We start from the raw sequence: 23,164 nt of genomic DNA, 5'->3' as shown, positions 1-23,164 counted from the left end.
GAATGTTGTTTAGAAACAAAGATCTGGGCATTATGTATGCTCATTGCTTTTATGGAGGGGTAGAATCACTTCAAGACTGGTTCAATGAGTAGAAGTTTTGTTGTTTTGCTGGGGTTGTTTTTTGTTTTATCCTATTTAAATTCCAATTAGTTAATATATATTAGTTTCAGGGTAGAATTTAGTAATTTATAACATATAACATTTATACATATATCACCCAGTGTTCATTACATCAAATGCCCTCAATGCCTACCACCCAATTACTCCATCCTCCCAACCACCTCCCCTCCAGCATCCCTCAGTTTGTTCTCTATAGTTAAGGGTCTCTTATGGTTTGCCTACCTCTCTATTTTTACCTTATTTATTTTTCTTTCCCTTCCCCTATGTTCATCAGTTTTGTTTCTTAAATTCCACATATGAGTGAAATCATACAGTATTTGTCTTTCCCTGATTGACTTAATTATATTAAAATAATACACTCTAGATCCATCATTTTCTTTTTTAAATCATGAGTTAAGGGGCTCCTGGGTGGTTCAGTTGTTAAGCGTCTGCCTTTGACTCAGGTCGTGATCCCAGGGTCCTGGGATCAAACCCCACACTGAGCACCACATCATGCTCCCTGGTCAGTGGGGAACCTGCTTCTCCCACTTCCTCTGCTTGTTTTCACTCTCTCACTGTCTCTGTCAAATAAAATAAATAAAATCTTAACAAAAGGAAAAAAATTAAAAATAAATCACTAGTTCATACTGGCTTTCTTAATTCGGCTTTACCATTATAGATTTTATCTATTTATTTATTTGACAGACAGAGATCACAAGTAGGCAGAGAGGCAGGCAGAGAGAGAGGGGGAAGCAGGCTCCACACTGAGCAGAGAGCCTGATGTGGTGCTCAGTGTGGGGCTTGATCCCAGGACCCTGAGTTCATGACCTGAGCCAAAGGCAGAGGCTTTAGCCACTGAGCCACCCAGGCGCCCCATCATTATAGATTTTTAATATCTTACATTTTATATCCTTATCTCTTTTTCTTACAGCATAAATCTTCTCTTGTGATAATATTAATATACTCACTTTTTAACTTTTTTCTTTATCCTTGTGATACATAAGTATAAAATAGTTTAAAATTTAATTACAATATTATTACTATTACTAAACCTACTGGGTGATGCTTACTACTTTTTTGTAGCTTTTCCTGTTTTTAAATATTATCTCATTAAGGATGAGTCAGAGGACTACACAGTAAATTAGTTGAAATAACTATTTTCTTTATGTGGTTATGTTATCAATTTGATAAACATTCAGACTCATTTGCTTTTTAAAATATTTATTTATTATTTATTTATTTGAGAGAGAGAGCATGTTTGCACATGAGCAGGGGGAGGGGTAGAGGAGAGGGAGAAGCTGACTCCCCCTGAGCAGGGAGGAATCCCATTGAGGGGCCTTATCCCAGGACCTGGAGATCAATGACTTCAACCAAAGGCAAAGGCTTAAATGACTAAACTACCCAGGTGTCCCTCATTTACTTTTTAATCTTCAATCTCAGGGTTTATAATCCTTGGTTGCATTTTACTTTTTGGATATATAAAATATTAGTATGGTTCAAAAGTCGAAACCATACAAGGAGGTGGATTTAGAGGAATGTGGCTCTCACCTTTATCACTTCTACCCTATTCACCACCTACTCCCTTTAGTAATCATTTTCATTAGGGTGTTTTTTTTACCTTTTGGATATTTGTACCTCTTAATCTCCTTCATCCATTCCCCCACCCACCTCCTCTCTTACGAATACCAGTTTGTGCTCCATATTTAAAAGTCTGTTTTGTTTGTTTTGTTTTTATATTCCACATTATTTGTCTTTCTCTGTCTTATTTCACCTAGCATAATACTATCTCCATCCATGTTGTTGCAAATGGCAAGACTGTGTTCTTTATGACCGAGTAATAGTCCATTTTGTGTGTGTGTGTATGTGTGTGTATGCACATATACAACATCCATTATACATATAATATATGTAGTATTTATATAAAATATCTCATATCTTCTTTATTCATCTATGGAGGGGGCACTTGGATTGCTTCATTACCTTGCCTATTGTAAATAATGCTTCAGTAAACACAGGGGTGTATATATCTTTTTGAGTCAAAATGTTTTCGTATTGCTTGGGTAAATCCAGTAATGGAATTACTGGATAATATGGTAATTCTATTTTTTTAACTTTTTGAGGAAACTCCATACTGTTTTCCACAGTGGTTGCACCAATTTACATTCCTGCCAACAGTGCATGAGGGTTTCTTTTTCTCCATATCCTCACCAACACTTGTTATTTCTTGTCTTTTTGATATGAGACATTCTGCCAAGTGATACCTGATTATGGTTTTGATTGGTCTTTCCCTGAAACTAAGTGATATTGAGCATCTTTTCATGTGTCTGTTGGCCATCTGTATGTCTTCTTTGGAAAAAGATCTATTCATATCTTTTACACAGTTTTAAATCAGATGGTTTGGGAATTTTTGTTGTTGAGTTGTATGATTTATGTGTTTTGGATATTAACTTCATCTTCTTCCATTTGATAGTTTCCCTTTTTGTTTTGTTGATGGTTTCTTTTGCTGCACTTATTAGTTTGTTTTTATAAGAGCTTTATTGAAATATATTACATATACCATACAGTTCACCCTTTTAATGCTTTTTCCCAATTGTTTTTAGTATATTCACAGAGTTGTGTAACCATCATCACTATCTAATTTCAGAGTATTTTCACCACTCCAGAAAGAAACCCCATAGTAATCACTACCCATTCACTCCCATGTCCCCATATCCCAGTCTTAGGCAACCACTAATCTACTTTTGGTCTTTGTAGATTTGTCTGTTCTGAACATTTTATATAAATGGACCCATATAATATGTGGTATTTTGTGTCTAGATTCTTTTACTTAGCATAATATTTTCAAAGTTCATCCTTGTTGTAGCATGAATCGGTGCTTCATTTCTTTTTTTTTTTTTTTTTAAGATTTTATCTATTTATTTGAGAGAGAGAATACCAGTGAGAGAACATAAGAGGAAGGGCATGAAAAAATGGAAAGATCCAAGATGATCTTCAAGAGACAAATGGATAAACGTGATGTGGTCCATATACACAATGGACTATTACTCAGCCATCAGAAAGGATAAAATACCCAACTTTTGCATCAACATGGATAGGACTGGAAGAGATGATGAGTGAAATAGGTGAAACAGAGAAAGTCAATTATCACATGGTTTCACGTATCTGTGGAACATAAGGAATAGCATGGAAGACATTAGAAGGAAGGGAAAAAGAAGGGAAAGAAATTGGAGTGAGAGATGAACTATGAGAGACTATGGACTCTGGGAAACAAACAGAGGGTTTCAGAAGAGATGGGGTAGGGGAAATGGGTGAGCCTGGTAATGGATATTAAGGAGGGCATGGATTGCATGAAGTACTGGGTGTTATATGCAAACAATGAACCATGGAACACTACATCAAAACCTAGTGACCCATTCATCTGTTGATGGACATCTAGGTTCTTTCCATAGTTTGGCTATTGTGGACATTGCTGCTATAAACATTCGGGTGCACGTGCCCCTTTGGATCACTACGTTTGTATCTTTAGGGTAAATACCCAATAGTGAAATTGCTGGGTCATAGGGCAGTTCTATTTTCAACATTTTGAGGAACCTCCATGCTGTTTTCCAGAGTGGCTGCACCAGCTTGCATTCCCACCAACAGTGTAACCATAAGTGACCCTTAATCTCACAAAACAAACTGAGGGTTGCTGGGGAGAGGGTGTTTGGGAGAAGGGGGTGGGATTATGGACATTGGGGAGGGTATGTGCTTTGGTGAGTGCTGTGAAGTGTGTAAACCTGGTGATTCACAGACCTGTACCCCTGGGGATAAAAATATATGTTTATAAAAAATAAAAAATTATATTAAAAAAAAACCTAGTGACAAACTGTATGGTGACTAACATAACACAATTAAAAAAAATAAATGCAAAAAAAAGAGTAAGGGCAGAGGGAGCGAGCATGAGTGTGGAGGGGAAGGGCAGAGGGAGAGGGAGACATAGACTCCCCACTGAGTAGTGAGCCAGATTTGCTGCTGGACTCCAGGATACTGGGATCATGACCTGAGCCAAAGGCAGATGCTTAAATGACTGAGCCACCCACGTGCCCTAGTGCTTCATTTCTTTTTATCACTGAATAATATCTCATTGTATATTTATACCACCTTTTTTAAATTTATCACTTGGTGGTCATTTGGGTTATTTCCACTTTTGGGTAACTACGAATAATTTTACTGTGTATATTTGTGTATATGTTTTTGCATGAAAATATGTTCTCATTTTTCCTTATTATATACCTAAGAATAGAATTAGTGGGTCTTGTGGCTTAACTTTTTGAGTCATTCGCTTTTTGTCTTACTGCTTAATTTGACAAAAGTAAGAAAACATGTGTTTAATATTCTTATATATTCTTATTTCCCTCTTTTTTTTCTTATAGAAAGGGTAGCATACTCATATATCTTGTTTTAAACTTTGGGTTTGTTTTTGTTTTTGCTGTTGTTCTCTGTTATACACCCTGACATTTGCAATGCATTCTAAATCACTACAAAATAAAGTTTGTAGATATTTTCTTAATACTTTTTTGACTGTATTTTATGATTACATACAATGACTACATTGTTTGAATATACCATTATTTATTCAAATAGTCCCCTATTGTTGGGTGCTTCTGCTATTTCCAATATTTTGCTATTAAAAAATTATGCCACAGTGTTGAACCTTGTGTATATGTTGTTTGGTACTTGTGGAGGTGTGTCTTCAGAGTATATGTCTAAAAGTAGAATTTCTAGGCATAGGGTAAGTGAATATGCAGATTTGTTAGATCTTGTCAAATTTGCCTCCTCTAGTTATATATTGCATTAATGTCAGCAATATAGTTGAATACCTATTTGCCCCAAAGTCTCATCAATAGATCATGTATTAGGTTTCAAGAATAAGTGGTATCTCAGTGCAGGTTTAATTTGCATTTTTCTCCTTTGAGAAAATGAGCAGTTTTTCATATACTTAAGGGTATTTGTTTTCTATTTCTGTGTCTTGTATGTTTGTGTCTCTTGTCTCTTTTGTTCTAGGCTTTTTGAAGATCAAGATCGTTGAGGTAAGGTAGTAGCCAGACATTGGGTGAATGGAAGTAGGTGCTCCTCACTAACTGCTAGCAGGATAATCCTTAGCTAAGTCCTTGTCACATACTAAGAATCTTAGAAAATCAGAGCAGGAATAACTATTTCAGATTAGCTAGTTCAGTCCTCTCATATTATAGATGAATAAAAGGAAGCCCAGAGAGTGGGAGGAACTTTCTTTCGTTCACACAGAAAATTAGATATAATGTGGAACTTGAACCCAATTTCTCTTTCCCCCAGGGTAACTTCAAATTAATATGCAAATGATTTATGTGTTGTTTTTTGTACTTTCACTAAGATTATCACAAACAACATTTTGGGAAGAAATTGCCTCTCAATTAGCCCAAATTACAAATATTGGCAATAAATATAAAAGGTATCCTCTTGCTAATTCTGCCTTTTTATCTACATTAGTGTCTATAATGCTAATTTGTTATAGAAATATAAAAAAAAAAAACCAGAATGTCAGAGTTGCACTGAATCTTGGTAATATCTCATTATATCACAGGGAAACCTGAGATCCAGAGATGCAGAATTTATCACAGGGGGTGACCAAGAGGGCCATTTAGCCTGGAGCCTCACCTTCACTAAGGGTTTCAGGTTTAGGTATTTGAGATCTTCTCCAAATGAGGTTAAAAATGTATGATTACTGCATTTTTGTGAGTGTGATGATAGCTTTATTTTGAAAAATAGACACATGTAAAATCCATTGCAATTTCTCTAAGCTTGTTGTCTCATTTCTGTACTTTTTAATATACCAGGAGAAGCCTTGAGGGTGACCTGTCCATGATTATCAAGAAAGCTAGTAACAGAACTGACACCAGAACCCAGATTTACTGACCTGTCCATAGTCCGAGTGCTTTCTGCTGTACCATACTTCTTCATAAGAGCAACTGGCTCTTATGAGTCAAGTAAATTCATCTTTATCCACAACACTGAATCCTCTGGCCAAAAAGTACGACCCATGCCACATAAACACACCATCTCGGAGCTCATCACTAGGCCTACTCTCTACAATATGTCTTTCCTGTCTGCCATACCCAAGCAAAAAGTTGGCCACAATCATAATAACTCCCATTTCTTGAGAATCTCTTATGTGCTATGCACTTTATCTGTGTTCATTCAAATACATAGAACAGTCCTGCATGTTGGGCAATACTATTTTCATTTTACAGATGACTAAACAGGCTAAGAGAGATTATCTAAGATTATATCTAAGAGGTTAGATGATATCTAAGAGGTTATGTAAGATTATACAGTTAAATAAGTGATACAGCTGGAATTTAAAACCAAATTTATCTCACTACAAAGCCCATGTTCAGCCCACTTTATCTGGTAATACCCTTCAATTGAGATGGATGATGACACTGGGAGGATTTATATACAAGGGCCAAGGCAAAATCACCTTCTTTATAGAGCACTCAGCCTGTCCAGGATTAAACAGTTGGTGGCTGGGATTTAAGGAGATAACAAACAGTTTCTCTGCGTACCCTGTGGGCCAATCCTCAAATAGAAACTCTTCCTGAAAACTCAGAAGTTACTTACTTGACCAAGTGTCTTATAAGAAGTTCCAGCATCTCTCGATTCTTTTCAGGTAGCTTATATACCAGGGAATGAATAGCTCCCAGCCGGTAATCCAGGTTGTCAGACTCTGAGAGAGAACAGAGAGAGACAGTTTTGCCTTTTAGGCAAGTGGATCAAGCAAACTCTCATATAGGCACCCGTGCGTGCGCGCGCGCGCGCGCACACACACACACACACACACACACAATCAGAAACAGAGAGATGAAAAGAGAAAGAGAGAAGCAGGTACAATGAAACAATGGCAAAGAGACACCAAGGAAAAAAAGACATTGAGACAGAGAGAGAGAGGGAGAAAGACAAAGACACCAAAAGAGAGATAAAAGACAGAGAGATAATAACAAAGAAATAGGTCTGGGAGTTTTGAGAGAGAGAGAGAGAGAATAGAAAGATGAGAACACAAGACTATCTCTGAGGAAGTCAAAGTTCTAGGTACAGCAGGTTGTTCTACCCTTTCACATGTAAACTTACGCTGGAAACCCTTGCCCATCCATCTTTTTGTGGTGCTGGGAGGGGTACTGCTACCTTTGGGTTTATGTGAAAATCCCTGAGACAGTTTAGAGGTCTCAGGTCAGATCAAAGGTCCATTGCCTCAACAAAAATTCATTATGAGGTCAAGTCTTATCAGTATTTTTCCTGTACACCACAGAGAGCACAGAATAGAAGGGCCATGTAAAGATAGGGAGGGATACCCATACAGTGGCCTCAGCCAAAACTTTTAATACTTCTTCAGCTGCTGACTTTTGGGGTGATTCTATATGCTTTATTTCCCATGCAATGTTCCACTGCACCCTCAGTTTTATCTAGAAAATATGATTCTAGCATTAACACATTAGGAGTAATAATTCATAGCACAAATGAAAAACATTCAAAAAGGCAAAGCTATGAAAAAAATCTAAAACAGCAACTATAATGAAACCATTCTGCTGCCCCAGTTATGTGAATTAATGCTCTTGTTCTGGCAGAAGAGGCATATGCAGTCAGTAAAGCCCTCACACCCGTAACATCCCTCATGTTAGCCAGTTTTATCCAACCTACTCAACTTCTACTTATTTATGAAAAATAATATAACACTTGAGTTAGACAGCAAGCAAGAATACTCTCATTTGGTAGTGCACAAAAATCTATGGATATTTTTCCCCTCACTTTTTCTCAAACAGTTTTCTAGGTTTATTGCTAATGAACATTATTTTTTTTAAAGATTTTATTTATTTATTTGACAGAGAGAAATCACAAGTAGATGGAGAGGCAGGCAGAGAGAGAGAGAGGGAAGCAGGCTCTCCGCTGAGCAGAGAGCCCGATGCGGGACTCGATCCCAGGACTCTGAGATCATGACCTGAGCCGAAGGCAGTGGCTTAACCCACTGAGCCACCCAGGCGCCCCTACTAATGAACATTATTAAGAAGCCAAAACAACACAATTAACTAGCAACATAAATACTTACTGGCAGCAGAGACCAGCTCTTTGTGAAGTCTATAGGTCATGACAGGTTCAGAAAGATTCCTGAAATTAATGAAGACTGTAAGTTCCTTTGGGGAAGCCTTGGATTTTCAGTTCTGTGGGCAGCAAGGCTTAAAGTTCCTAATCCCTATAGCTTAGTGAGATTACATGTATTTCTCTCTTCACCTGAAACTTTGTCAGAGAAATGCCACTTACTGGTAAATCAATAGAAGACCTGCAAAAGTATAAGCCAATTAGTCCTGCAGGGTCCCTAATTAGTTTCCAAAGGTGAAAGGAGTCATAAACCAGCCCTGAAAAATTCCAAAGTGGATCCAGTCTGAATGCTGCTATAAAGTCCTTGCAGTTTGATAGTTCCTTAGTTTTCAAAGTACTTTCATATCTATCTTCCCATCTGATCCTTCCAATGATCCTGTGACATGCAGCAGTTATTCAAATCTCAGCTTAATGGAGGAGAAAACTGAGGTCCAACAGATTTCTTTATTTAGTTAAATATATATATACATATATATATATGTGTGTGTATATATATATATATATATATATATACACATACATACATACATACATAGGCTGAGCACCTACAGATACCTGACATTGTGCCAGATATTAGGATCCAAAGATGAGTAAGAAAGACCCCCAAACCTCCAAGAGCTAATAGTCTAGTTGAGAACAGTGCCATATACAGAATTAACAATGTAAAAGGACCAGTGTGATGATAATAATATTAGTAAATGCTTCACTGTTCTAAATGATTTGCATATATTTACTAATTTAATCCTCATGACAACACTGTAAGGTAGATATTGTTATTATATCCATTTTATAAATGGGGAAACTGAAGTTCAGAAAAGTTAAATAAGTCATCCAAGACCACGCAAAGCCAGTAAGTGGCAGAACTAGGCAGTCTTTCTTGAGCCTATGCTCTTAATCACTATGTTATATGGTCTGACATTACTATTATCATAGTAATCCAGTTGAGAGGTAATAAAGACCTAAACAAAAATAGTGGCATCAAAGAAAAAAAGAAATGATAAGGAGAATTATTTAAAAGACATTAAAGACAGAGCTTCTTCAATGATTGGGTGTATTGGTAAGGCAGAGAGTCATCTGGTTTGTGAGACTGGATAGAATAGAAATGGATTCAGAAGGAAGTAGAGACGTTAAGCCAGAGGGACTTTTGGAGTAGTCAAAGGCACATGTCTATTAGGCAGATGGATGGAATGCCCTTCTAGATCTGAGAAGTAAATATGAAAATCATAAACCTAGGTGAGTGTTTAAAACCATGAACATAGGTGAGCAGTTAAAACCACAAGAACAGATACCACTGCTCAAGGAGAGATGACCAACTCATAGCCAAGAGGCCTTCCAATTATTATTTGTTCAGAATAGTGTATTAAAAAGACAAGTTGTATTGGGTGTCAAAATATAAAAAAAAACTGAGATACCTCACATAAAATCTGCATTTTCTGCCTCTATTGAAAAATGGAAAGACCTGGTTATATTGAGCCCATATGGTTATTTGTGGAAATAAATATTATGGCTGATTATATATAAACAAAGGGATCACTATGCAAATACAGGTTCAATATGTAATGTTTTAATAGGAAAGTAGTCTGCTTCATTCATTTCTGTGGATATTTGAATTTTCCAACCCTCAATTATAGTAAAAAGAGAGGAGAATCCTGGAAAATATCAGGTAGAAAGTCCATAAAGGGAACTTCTAAAAATGGTCAAAAAAGGTATGAGGAAAGCCAAAAACAAGTGATACAGTAGAATCCAAAAGGGGAGAAAGTATCAAGGAGGCTTCATTAACAGCTTCAAATGTTGCAAAGAAATCAAGTAAGGACTGACAATTGTACATTGTGTTTAGCACTGAGGGAATCACTCGTGACCTTGGCAAGAGCATTTGCAGTGGAGCAGAGGTGTTGGGACGGTGACTGCAATGGGTTAAGGAGAAAACTGGGAGGTTAAGAAGTAGAGACACTGGGACACCTGGATGGCTCAGGTGGTTTAGTGTCTGCTTTTGGCTCAGGTCAGGATCCCAGTGTCCTGGGATCAAGTCCAGCATTGGGCTCTTAGCACAGCGAGGAGCCTGCTTCTCCTTCTGCCTGCACTCCCAATTTATATGCTATCTAACAAATAAATAAATTTTTAAAGTCTTAAAAAAAAGAAATAGAGACACTGTATGTAGATTACTTCATGTACTGATGCTTGGATAGGAAGGCATGAATTATCCCTCTTATTAGGAAATCTCATCCAAGCTCCTGCCTCCCAATTATCATATACATTGTTGATGATTCACGGTTTTAACTCAAGCTCAGAATTCTTCTGAGTTCATTCCCATATATTCAATTGCTCACTTAATATCTTGACCTGATGTCGTTAGACACCCACATTTGACATATCTAAAGTCCATCTTGTCATCTCCCCTGAATCTAGTCTTTTTCTTGTGTTTCTCAAATCAGCAAATATATGGCTACCATTTGATTATATGGGCCATAAACTTAGAAGTCATGCTTTTATCTCCATCTCTCCTATTCTCATATCTAAGTTTACTCCCTAAATTTCTTGAATATGCTTATTTCTACCAATCTACACTGCTAGTTCAAGCAGAGGCATCATCCCTTTCATAGAGCACAGCAATAGCCTACTAACTGGTTTCTATCTCTACCTATTTTGATTCCCTCTAATCTGATCTTTATATGTTTTTTTCAAAATGCAAATCTCATCATATAACCTACTGCTTAAAATCTCTCAATTTATTCCCATTCCTATTAAAATAAATCCAGACCCCAATTCTTATGTCCCATATGACCTTGCATGATCTGGCTCCTAGTATCTCTCCCTCCCTCTCTATACTGGTACACATAGTTTCTTGAAAGGATCATTCTCTCTTGTGCTTCAAGGCCTTTGTGTATATCTCTGTCTGGAACTGCCTCTTCTCAGCTGACTGTAAGTTATAATTCAAACCTCGGTTCAAAAAACCACCAGAATAAATCAGGTATTCCTATTACATGCCTTCATAACACCTTGCACCTTTTCTTCAGAGCACTTATTATGGTTTGTTATATTTGTATGATTATTGATTATATGATTATATCATGTTGATATGATTATTTGTTTTTTACTGCTTTCCTAACTGGACTATGACTTTTTTAAAATTTAGAGACCACATCTATTCACAATTGCATGCCTAATGCCTAGTATCATGCTAGGCATAGACTAGATACTCAAGAAATGTTTATTGAATGGTTTAATAAATGGCAGAATGAATTTATTCATTTATGAAAAAACACACAAGGTCAAAGAGATATGTTTTATAGGAGTATATTTATATGCTGAGAGGAAAGAGTTGAATAAGAGAGAATAAAGATATTAGCGAAAGAAAGGATAGTTTTAATGAATCTTAGAACACTGGAAAAATAAATTAAAAAAGGAAAGGATAGTTTTAGTTTTTAGGGTACTTTCCTGGTAATGTTGGAGATAAGGAATAAGTTATGTATGTATAACACAGATGAAGAGTCCCCTTTCTGAAAATACTGAATTATTTGAGAAACCTAAAGGGTGTTAACTGGTTAATGCATATTAAAGGCCCATACATTAAGTGTTAAGGACAAATCTCTTATTGGAGGTATTGCTCATTCAGGCTTTCAGGCTTGATCTTACCATCTTTAAAAGGGACCACACTGCTTATTATGGGATGAGTTGGGAAAGATTTAATGTGGGGAGTTACTTAACTTATATAAAATTTTGGAAAAAATTGACTCCTTTGAAAAAAGCTACAGACATAGAATCATTTACTCTCATTATTATCATCACCAGTCTTCTAAAAGTATGCAGAGTAGATTGCTCTCTGTCTTCACTAATATGACCCAGGCAACTTCAAGAATGCTATAGCCCCTGAGGATGGAAAATGGGAAGAAGATGCTCCAATACCAGTGACCTATATGTCAGGGATACTTAGGTTGAAATAATGTGAGCTGTGAGCATGGATAATACTTAACTGGAAAGTGGTGCCTTTCAATTTCCTCATCTGTAAAATTAGTTATGATACCACATACCTTACAGGATTATTGTAAAGCAAAACAAAACAAAACAAAAAACGATATTGTCAATGTAAACCTAGAACACCTTCTAACAACAGTACATTTCTTCTTTGGCAGATGCCAGAGAAATACTCCTGGAAAGAGCACTCAAGTTTATATAAAGTTCTAAGATGATAATACAGCAAAACATCATTTAACAGCAATATCTGGGACCCAATTTATTTTGGATTAATGATATTCAAGTGTCTATCCAAGTACCTAAAGAGTACAATAATTGAAAAAAAAGACGATTAGTAAATAATGTATGATACATACAATTGGACATAAAGAATAGAAAGAAATGAATGAGTATATGTCCCCCCCAAAAAATATATGCCCCAAATATTTTTACATGATATAAATTTATGCCAGTGAACTAAAAGTTCTATTCATCACCATTATGTACCACAAAATTTTGCTGATAAGGTAAATTTTGTTTTCTTATTGCTCTCAATTCACTCAGTTCTAACATATGTGTAACTGTATTTTCTTGCTTTTTATTTCTATTATATGGATGAATGCATAAAACATGACACATAACACAGAAACACAAATATGTTTGTCCAAACGCAATTTAATGTTTCAAAATAGTTATTATTCAACCAAGCATGTTAACAACTTTGAATTGTCATAAATACTGATATTATTCATGAGCACATTGTGACATCACTCTACGCACAATGGCAAAACTTCCATTATTTTAAGGAAAAGCCATTTTTCAATAATAATTCTATTATTTTGATGCTTAATTTGCCTAAATTCCCAAATTAAAGGTTTTCTAATACACGTTCTTTTTTGATGGAAATTCTTTTCACTCTTTTTTTTTATACCAAACCTATCTAACTTCCTGAGCTCCTGAGCTATCCAACCACATAAGCTCCAATCTCCACCTAGACAAATTTCACCAACTATGAAAAACAAATTCCCAAATTGTATCAGACATACCTGAGGTAGAATTTCAAAGAGCTGGTGATTGTCTTAATGTCCCAGTCACTACTATGAAAATCAACGTCTCCTGGGCATTTAGGATCTATTTGAGGAAAAAAATTAAAAAGTTAATATTCCAAAAGTTCTTACTTTTTACCCCTTGCCTGGGTGGCTCAGTTGGTTAAGCAACTGCCTTTGGCTCAGGTCATGATCCCAGGATCAAGTCCCACATCGGGCTCCCAGCAACATGGGGAGTCTGCTTCTCCCTCTGACCTTCTCCCCTCTCATGCTCTCTCTCTCTCATAAATAAATAAACAAAATCTTTAAAAAAAAAAAAAAGAAAAAGGAAGTGGGGTGTCCAGGTGGCACAGTTGGTTAAGCATCAGACTCTTGGTTTCTGCTTGGGTCATGATTTCAGGATGGTGGGATAGAGAGCTGGGATGGGCTCTGTGTTCAGTGCCTCAGAGTCTGCTTGAGACTCTTTCTCTCTCTCTCTCTGCTCCTCCCCCACCTTCTCTCTCTAAAGTAAATAAAATCTTTAAAGAAGAAAAATAAAATACATTATATTAAAAGATAGTCACTCTACCCAGTTTTCAAGAGATGGAAACTTTGTACAACAACCATGTCTTTGATGTCTTAAAAATTCCCTTGCATTCCACTCAGGCATGTAAGACATTTGGAAGTCATGTCTTCCAACCACACAAGGAAAAAAGTATAATAAACCAAAAATCAACTCCTCTTAGGTCCATCAGCGATCTGAGGTCACATAACAAACTACTGTCCTCAAAACTGTAGAGAGAGACTGGGAGAGCCAGAAAATAGAAACTTACTAGAGGAGAAGCCATGGAGCAGAAAACTCTATAGGAACAGTACAAGGTTAGAAAAACCTAACCTACAGTTGATTTGCTAGAGGCTCAGTGGATAAGTTTGAGAGTTAAGAATTCTAAGGGGAACCGGTCCTGGGGTACCTGCACACTTCTGTGAATTTTGCCTCCAGGAGCCCTATGAGGTTCTCACAGTGAAGATCTAAGAACAATTCACTCATGTTTCTGGGCTCTTTTTTTCTTTCTTTCCTTCTCTCTCTCTTTCTTTCTTTCCTTCTTATTTTCAGGTTTCAAGAGAGCACAAGCAGGGGGAACAGCAGAGGGAGAGAGGAGAGAGAGAAGGAGCCTGATGTGGGGCTTCATCCCAGGACCCTGGGGTCATCACCTGAGCTGAAGGTAGATGCCTAATGACTGAGCCACCAAGATGCCCCTTCATGCTTCTTTTTAATAAAAGGATAAGAACCATAAAATTCTCTCAATAGATGCAGAAAAAAGCATTGACAAAATATAGCATCCTTTCTTGATAAAAAATCTGCAGTGTAGGGACAGAAGGAACATACCTCAATATCATAAAAACCATATAGGAAAAACCCACAGTGAATATCATTCTTAATGGAGAAAAACGGAGAGGTTTTTCCCTAAAGTCAGGAGCACAACAGGGATGTCTGCTCTCACCATTGTTGTTCAACATACTACTAGAAGTCCTAGCTTCAGCAATCAGAAAATCAAGAGAAATAAATGACATCCAAATCAGCAAAGAAGAAGTCAAATTCTCACTTTTCACCAGAAATAGCTATGCTGGTGGATCCCAGCCATTTCAGAACCAGATCCTGTTATATACATAGGAAAGAGGGATGTGACCTTATAAAAGGGTAGAGACTACATTAGCAGCTTAAAGTAAATTCATCTGTGAACTATTGGTTTTCCCTGGATTCAAATTACATCAAGATTACTAATAACATTTATAACCCTGAAGCAATAATTCTATGTCAGCAAATTTACCCAAAGTATATATCAGAATAGACTCATCTATAAATACGTCATCACAAAAAAGGAAAAAAGTGAAATGATCAATAATAAGGAAGTTATCAGATAAACATTTGTTCTTTCATTTACTGTAATTTTATGTACCAATTAAAATATTTATAAAGTATTTATAACCATATGTGATGCATATGTCAAGATAATGTGGTTAGCCATCTAAGCCTAAATAACCCTACACATCCTCCAGAAAACATAGAACGAAGAGAAAAACAGGGTTACACAAAGCCATGTCCTCCACATAACAGAAACATAGAGAATAACCAAATTCCAAATCACTTGAAATTAGAAATAGAAACACTAAATCCCAGGGAGATATCACTAATATTCCATCTCCACAAACATTTGCAGAGAGCAAGCAAAATGCCAGCAAAATTTCATTCATAAGAAAATAAGAGGTCTGGAAGACTAAAATTAATCTAAAACCAGCACCAGAAAGACAAAGTCTAAACGAAGTATAAAAATACTGAAAAATAGAGCTAATCAGAGCACTTGTGGAAGAGTGTTCTAAGTGTTCTTCAAAAAAAAAAGAAAGAAGAGACCTTTTAAAAATATAAACTACAACAGTAAACTTAGTAACTATTACAACTAAAAAAAAAAAAAAAAAAAAAAAAAAAAAAAAAAAAAGAACTCATGGAAAGAGGAGGAGTCAAGATGGCGGAAAAGTAGCAGGCTGAGACTACTTCAGCTAGCAAGAGATCAGCTAGATAGCTTATCTAAAGATTGCAAACACCTGAAAATCCATCGGCAGATCGAAGAGAAGAAGAACAGCAATTCTGGAAACAGAAAAACAACCACTTTCTGAAAGGTAGGACTGGAGGAGACGTGAATCCAAAGCGACAGGAAGACAGACCCCGGGGGAGGGGCTGGCTCCCGGCAAGCAGCAGAGCAATGGAGCACAAAATCAGGACTTTTAAAAGTCTGTTCCACTGAGGGACATCGCTCCAGAGGCTAAATCGGGGCGAAGCCCACGCGGGGTCAGCGTGGGCTCAGGTCCCACAGGGTCAAAGAATGATCGGGGATGTCTGAGTGTCGCAGAGCTTGCGGGTATTGGAACGGGAATACCGGCTACAGAGACAGAGCCGACAGTAAGCTCACAGCTCGGTGTTACCTTGAACCAGCAACAGGCTCGGTGAGCTCGAGCGCGGCCGGAGGTCAGGCAGACTGGAGTTACTGGATGCTGTTCTCTGAGGGCGCAATGAGGAGTGGGGACCCCAGCTATTGGCTCCTCCGGCCGGAGACCAGGAGGCCGACATTTGTACTCCCGTCCTCTGGAACTCTACGGAAAGTGCTCAGGGAACAAAAGCTCCAGAAAGCAAACCCGAGCCAATTACTCAGCCCGGCCCCTGATAAGGGCCGTGCAATTCCGCCTGGGGCAAAGACACTTGAGAATCACTACACCAGGCCTTTCCCCCAGAAGATCAGCAAGAAATCCAGCGAAGACCAAGATCACCTACCAAGGATTGCGGTTTCAATACCAAGGAGAGCAGCAGAATTCCAGAGGAGGAGAAAGCAAAGCACGGAACTCATGACTTTCTCCCTCTGATTTTGTTTAGTCTTGAAGTTAATTTAAATTTGTCTTTTTCCTTTTCTTTTTCTCGCCTTCTGGTAAAATTGTTTTTTAACTTTAACCTTTTTCTTTTTTAACGTTTTTTAACTAGTTTATCTAATATATACATATTTTCTTTTTTATATTATTCTTTATTCATTTTCTTTTTTTAATTCTTTTCTTTTCTTTATTTTTTCTTTCTTCCTTTTTGAACCTCTTTGTATCCCGTTTCTCCACCGTCATGATTTGGGATCTCTTCTGATTTGGTTAAAGCATATTTTCCTGGGGTTGTTGCCACCCTTTTAGTATTTTACTTGCTCCTTCATATACGCTTATCTGGACAAAATGACAAGGCAGAAAAATTCACCACAAAAAAAAAAAAAAGAACAAGAGGCAGTACCGAAGGCTAGGGGCCTAATCAATACAGACATTGGTAATATGTCAGATCTAGAGTTCAGAATGACAATTCTCAAGGTTCTAGCCGGGCTTGAAAAAGGAATGGAAGATATTAGAGAAACCCTCTCGGGAGATATAATAAAAGCCCTTTCTGGAGAAATAAAAGAACTAAAATCCAACCAAGTTGAAATCAAAAAAGCTATTAATGAGGTGCAATCAAAAATGGAGGCTCTCACTGCTAGGATAAATGAGGCAGAAGAAAGAATTAGTGATATAGAAGACCAAATGACAGAGAATAAAGAAGCTGAGCAAAAGAGGGACAAACAGCTACTGGACCACAAGGGGAAAATTCGAGAGATAAGTGACACCATAAGACGAAACAACATTAGAATAATTGGGATTCCAGAAGAAGAAGAAAGAGAGAGGGGAGCAGAAGGTACACTGGAGAGAATTATTGGGGAGAATTCCCCAATATGGCAAAGGGAAAGAGCATCAAAATTCAGGAGGTTCAGAGAACGCCCCTCAAAATCAATAAGAATAGGCCCACACCCCATCACCTGATAGTAAAATTTACAAGGCTATGTGACAAAGAGAAAATCCTGAAAGCAGCCCGGGAAAAGAAGTCTGTAACATACAATGGTAAAAATATTAGATTGGCAGCTGACTTATCCACAGAGACCTGGCAGGCCAGAAAGAGCTGGCATGATATTTTCAGAGCACTAAACGAGAAAAACATGCAGCCAAGAATACTATATCCAGCTAGGCTATCATTGAAAATAGAAGGAGAGATTAAAAGCTTCCAGGACAAACAAAAACTGAAAGAATTTGCAAACACCAAACCAGCTCTACAGGAAATATTGAAAGGGGTCCTCTAAGCAAAGAGAGAGCCTACAAGTGGTAGATCAGAAATGAACAGAGACCATATACAGTAACAGTCACCTTACAGGCAATACAATGGCACTAAATTCATAGCTCTCAATAGTTACCCTGAATGCTAAATGCCCTTGTCAAAAGACACAGTGTATCAGAATGGATAAAAAAAGAAAACCCATCTATATGTTGCCTCCAAGAAACTCATTTTAAGCCCGAAGACACCTCCAGATTTAAAGTGAGGGGGTGGAAAAGAATTTACCATGCTAATGGACATCAGAAGAAAGCAGGAGTGGCAATCCTTATATCAGATCCATTAGATTTTAAGCCAAAGACTATAATGAGAGATGAGGAAGGACACTATATCATACTCAAAGGGTCTGTCCAACAAGAAAATCTAATAATTTTAAATATCTATGCCCCCAACATGGGAGCAGCCAACTATATAAACCAATTAATAACAAAATCAAAGAAACACATCAACAATAATACAATAATAGTAGGAGACTTTAACACTCCCCTCACTGAAATGGACAGATCATCCAAGCAAAAGATCAGCAAGGAAATAAAGGCATTAAACGACACACTGGACCACATGGACAGCACAAATATATTCAGAACATTTCATCCCAATGCAACAGAATACACATTCTTCTCTAGTGCACATGGAACATTCTCCAGAATAGATCACATCCTCGGTCCTAAATCAGGACTCAACCGGTATCAAAAGATTGGGATCATTCCCTGCATATTTTCAGACCACAATGCTCTAAAGCTAGAACTCAACCACAAAAGGAAGTTTGGAAAGAACCCAAATACATGGAGACTGAACAGCACCCTTCTAAAGAATGAATGGGTCAACCAGGAAATTAAAGAAGAATTGAAAAAAATCATGGAAACAAATGATAATGAAAATACAACAGTTCAAAATCTGTGGGACACAACAAAGGCAGTCCTGAGAGGAAAACATATAGCGGTACAAGCCTTTCTCAAAAACAAGAAAGGTTTTAGGTAAACAACCTAACCATACACCTAAAGGAGCTGGAGAAAGAACAAGAAAGAAACCCTAAGCCCAGCAGGAGAAGAGAAATCATAAAGATCAGAGCAGAAACCAATGAAATAGAAACCAAAAAAAACAATAGAACAAATCAACGAAACTAGGAGCTGGTTCGTTGAAAGAATTAATAAAATTGATAAACCCCTGGCCCGACTTATCAAAAAGAAAAGAGAAAGGACCCAAATAAATAAAATCATGAATGAAAGAGGAGAGATCACAACTAACACCAAAGAAATACAAACAATTATAAGAAAATACTATGAGCAACTCTACACCACAAATTTGACAATCTGGAAGAAATGGATGCATTTTTAGGAACATATAAACTACCACAAGTGAACCAGGAAGAAATAGAAAGCCTGAACAGACCCATAACCAGTAAGGAGATTGAAACAGTCATTAAAAATCTCCAAACAAACAAAAGCGCAGGGGCAGACGGCTTCCCGGGGGAATTCTACCAAACATTTAAAGAAGAACTAATTCCTATTCTCCTGAAACTGTTCCAAAAAATAGCAATGGAAGGAAACTTCCAAACTCATTTTATGAGGCCAGCATCACCTTGATCCCTAAATGAGACAAGGATCCCATCAAAAAAGAGAGCTATAGACCAATATCCTTGATGAACACAGATGCTAAAATTCTCACCAAAATACTAGCCAATAGGACTCAACAGTACATTAAAAGGATTATTCACCACAACCAAGTGGAATTTTTTCCAGGGCTGCAAGGTTGGTTCAACATCTGCAAATCAGTCAATGTGATACAACACATCATAAAACGAAAGAACAAGAACCATATGATACTCTCAATAGATGCTGAAAAAGCATTTGACAAAGTACAGCCATCCCTTCCTGATCAAAACTCTTCAAAGTGTAGGGATAGAGGGCACATACCTCAATATCATCAAAGCCATCTATGAAAAACCCACCGCAAATATCATTCTCAACAGAGAAAAACTGAAAGCTTTTCCACTAAGGCCAGGAACACGGGAGGGATGTCCATTATCACCACCGCTATTCAACATAGTACTAGAGGTCCTAGCCTCAGCAATCAGAAAACAAAAGGAAATTAAACGCATCCAAATCGGCAAAGAAGAAGTCAAATTATCAGTCTTCGTAGATGATATGATACTATATGTGGAAAACCCAAAAGACTCCACTCCAAAACTGCTATAACTTGTCCAGGAATTCAGTAAAGTGTCAGGATATAAAATCAATGCACAGAAATCAGTGGCATTTCTCTACACCAACAACAAGACAGAAGAAAGAGAAATTAAGGAGTCCATCCCATTTACATTTGCTCCCAAAACCATAAGATACATAGGAATAAACCTAACCAAAGAGGCACAGAATCTATACTCAGAAAACTATAAAGTACTCATGAAAGAAATTGAGGAAGACACAAAGAAATGGAAAAATGTTCCATGCTCCTGGATTGGAAGAATAAATATTGTGAAAATGTCTATGCTACCTAAAGCAATCTACACATTTAATGCAATTCCTATCAAAGTACCATCCATCTTTTTCAAAGAAATGGAACAAATAAATCTAAAATTTATATGGAACCAGAAAAGATCTCTAATAGCCAAAGGGATATTGAAAAAGAAAGCCAAAGTTGGTGGCATCACAATTCCGGACTTCATGCTCTATTACAAAGCTGTCATCATCAAGACAGCATGGTACTAGCACAAAAACAGACACATAGATCAATGGATCAGAATAGAGAGCCCAGAAATAGACCCTCAACTCTATGGTCAAGTAATCTTCAACAAAGCAGGAAACAATGTCCAATGGAAAAAAGACAGCCTCTTCAATAAATGGTGCTGGGAAAATTGGACAGCCACATGCAGAAAAATGAAATTGGACCATTTCCTTACACCACACACGAAAATAGACTCAAAATGGATGAAGGACCTCAATGTGCTAAAGAAATCCATCAAAATCATTGAGGAGAACACAAGCAGCAACCTCTTCGACCTCAGCCGCAGCAACATCTTCCTAGGAACAACGCCAAAGGCAAGGGAAGCAAGGGCAAAAATGAACTATTGGGATTTCATCAAGATCAAAAGCTTTTGCACAGCAAAGGAAACAGTACACAAAATCAAAAGACAACTGACAGAATGGGAGAAGATATTTGCAAACGACATATCAGATAAAGGACTAGTGTCCAAAATTTATAAAGAACTTAGCAAACTCAACACCCAAAGAACAAATAATCCAATCAAGAAATGGGCAGAGGACATGAACAGACATTTCTGCAAAGAAGACATCCAGATGGCCAACAGACACATGAAAAAGTGCTCCATATCACTCGGCATCAGGGAAATACAAATCAAAACCACAATGAGATATCACCTCACACCAGTCAGAATGGCTAAAATCATCAAGTCAGGAAATGACAGATGCTGGCGAGGATGCGGAGAAAGGGGAACCCTACTACACTGTTAGTGGGAATGCAAGCTGGTGCAGCCACTCTGGAAAACAGCATGGAGGTTCCTCAAAATGTTGAAAATAGAACTGCCCTATGACCCAGAAATTGCACTATTGGGTATTTACCCTAAAGATACAAACGTAGTGATCCAAAGGGGCACGTGCACCCGAATGTTTATAGCAGCAATGTCCACAATAGCCAAACTATGGAAAGAACCTAGATGTCCATTAGCAGATGAATGGATGAAGAAGATGTGGTATATATACACAATGGAATACAATGCAGCCATCAAAAGAAATGAAATCTTGCCATTTGCGACAACATGGATGGAACTAGAGCGTATCATGCTTAGTGAAATCAGTCAAGCAGAGAAAGACAACTATCATATGATCTCCCTGATGTGAGGAAGTGGGGATGCAACATGGGGGCTTAAGTGGGTAGAAGAAGAATCAATGAAACAAGATGGAATTGGGAGGGAGACAAACCATAAATGACTCTTAGTCTCACAAAACAAACTGAGGGTTGCTGGGGGGAGGGGGTGGGTTTATGCATACTGGGGAGGGTATGTGCTTTGGTGAGTGCTGTGAAGTGTGTAAACCTGGTGATTCACAGACTTGTACCCCTCGGGATAAAAATATATGTTTATAAAAAATAAAAAATTAAAAAAAAATAAAAAGAAGTCATGGAATGGTACTGTTCCTAGGAAATGAAAGGGCAAAACATAATGGAAAGACATCAGCCAAAGGGAAGTGAAGCAAAAGATAAAAATTTAGAAATGGGCAAAGATCTAGGGACGCCTGGGTGGCTCAGTTGGTTAAGCAGCTCCCTCTGCTCAGTCATGATTCCAGCATCCTGGGATCGAGTCCCACATCGGGCTCCTTGCTCAGCAGGGAGCCTGCTTCTCCCTCTGCCTCTGCCTGCCATTCTCTCTGCCTGTGCCCGCTCACTCTCCCTCTCTCTCTCTCTGATAAATAAGTAAAATCTTAAAAAAAAATGATCTACCAGGAAAATGTAATCAGTATCAGACAAAGTAGATTCCAAGCCCAAAAGTAGGAAATGAGACAAAGAATACTTTTTAATGCTAAAAGCCATAGTGAAAATGAAAGTAAAGCAGATGGATATCTGCACATCAAATAACATGGCAACCAACTTTATAAAGCAAAAATACAGGGTATAAAAGTAGTCAACAATATGGACTTCCAGAGGAGAAGGAGGACTCTAAACTCACCTCTCCCAAGGATACAACTAGGTAACAATTGCACAGAGAAAACAACCCAGAAAAAGACCCAGAGACTGGCAGAATAACTCCATAACTAAATGTAGAGAAGAAGACACATTGAAGCAGATAAGAAAAGCAAGGTTTTGGTGGGAACATAAAACCTATGGGTCTGAATGCTGGAAGGAGGGAGCTGCAGGCTCAGGGGGGAGCAAGAAACAGACTAGCACACTGTGGAGCCTACAAAGGAAAAGACATCCCCAGAGAATTTGGCTTTGAAAATCAGAGGGGTAGAATTTTGCAAGTGCTTATGGCCAGTAGGACTTAAAACCTGGAACTACAAAAATCAGCAGGCTCTAAGAAGGCAATAGGAAACTGAGCCCCTTTCCTTAGAGACAGCACATCAAACAGCTCATGGGGGTACAGATTGGAAGCAGCAGTTTGAAAGGTAACTGGGGCTTACAGGAGGGAGAATTAGTTACTAATCTCAGAGTTCACTTGAGGGACTTCTCCAGGAACAAAGGAGCTGGCAGGTGA

General features: G+C 37.8%; 1 protein-coding gene across 13 annotated transcripts in view; it reads right to left on the bottom strand.

Moving 5' to 3' along the window:
* OPHN1 (oligophrenin 1) overlaps positions 1 to 23,164 on the bottom strand; it is a 559,221-nt gene that overhangs the window by 155,937 nt on the left and 380,120 nt on the right. For all 13 annotated transcript variants that reach the window (XM_082716849.1, XM_082716844.1, XM_082716848.1 and 10 more), the window contains 3 exons: positions 13,263 to 13,347; positions 8,216 to 8,274; positions 6,736 to 6,841 (listed from right to left, as the gene is read on the bottom strand). In XM_082716849.1, coding sequence (XP_082572975.1) covers positions 6,736 to 6,841; positions 8,216 to 8,274; positions 13,263 to 13,347 — 250 coding nt within the window. The remainder of the gene's footprint in view (positions 1 to 6,735; positions 6,842 to 8,215; positions 8,275 to 13,262; positions 13,348 to 23,164) is intronic.

The sequence above is a fragment of the Mustela nivalis genome, assembly GCF_964662115.1.
Source record: "Mustela nivalis genome assembly, chromosome: X".
In the NCBI taxonomy this organism is placed as follows: Eukaryota; Metazoa; Chordata; class Mammalia; order Carnivora; family Mustelidae; genus Mustela; species Mustela nivalis.
The sequence above is the reverse complement of the archived record's forward strand: the minus strand, read 5'-3'. Positions and strand labels throughout refer to the sequence as shown.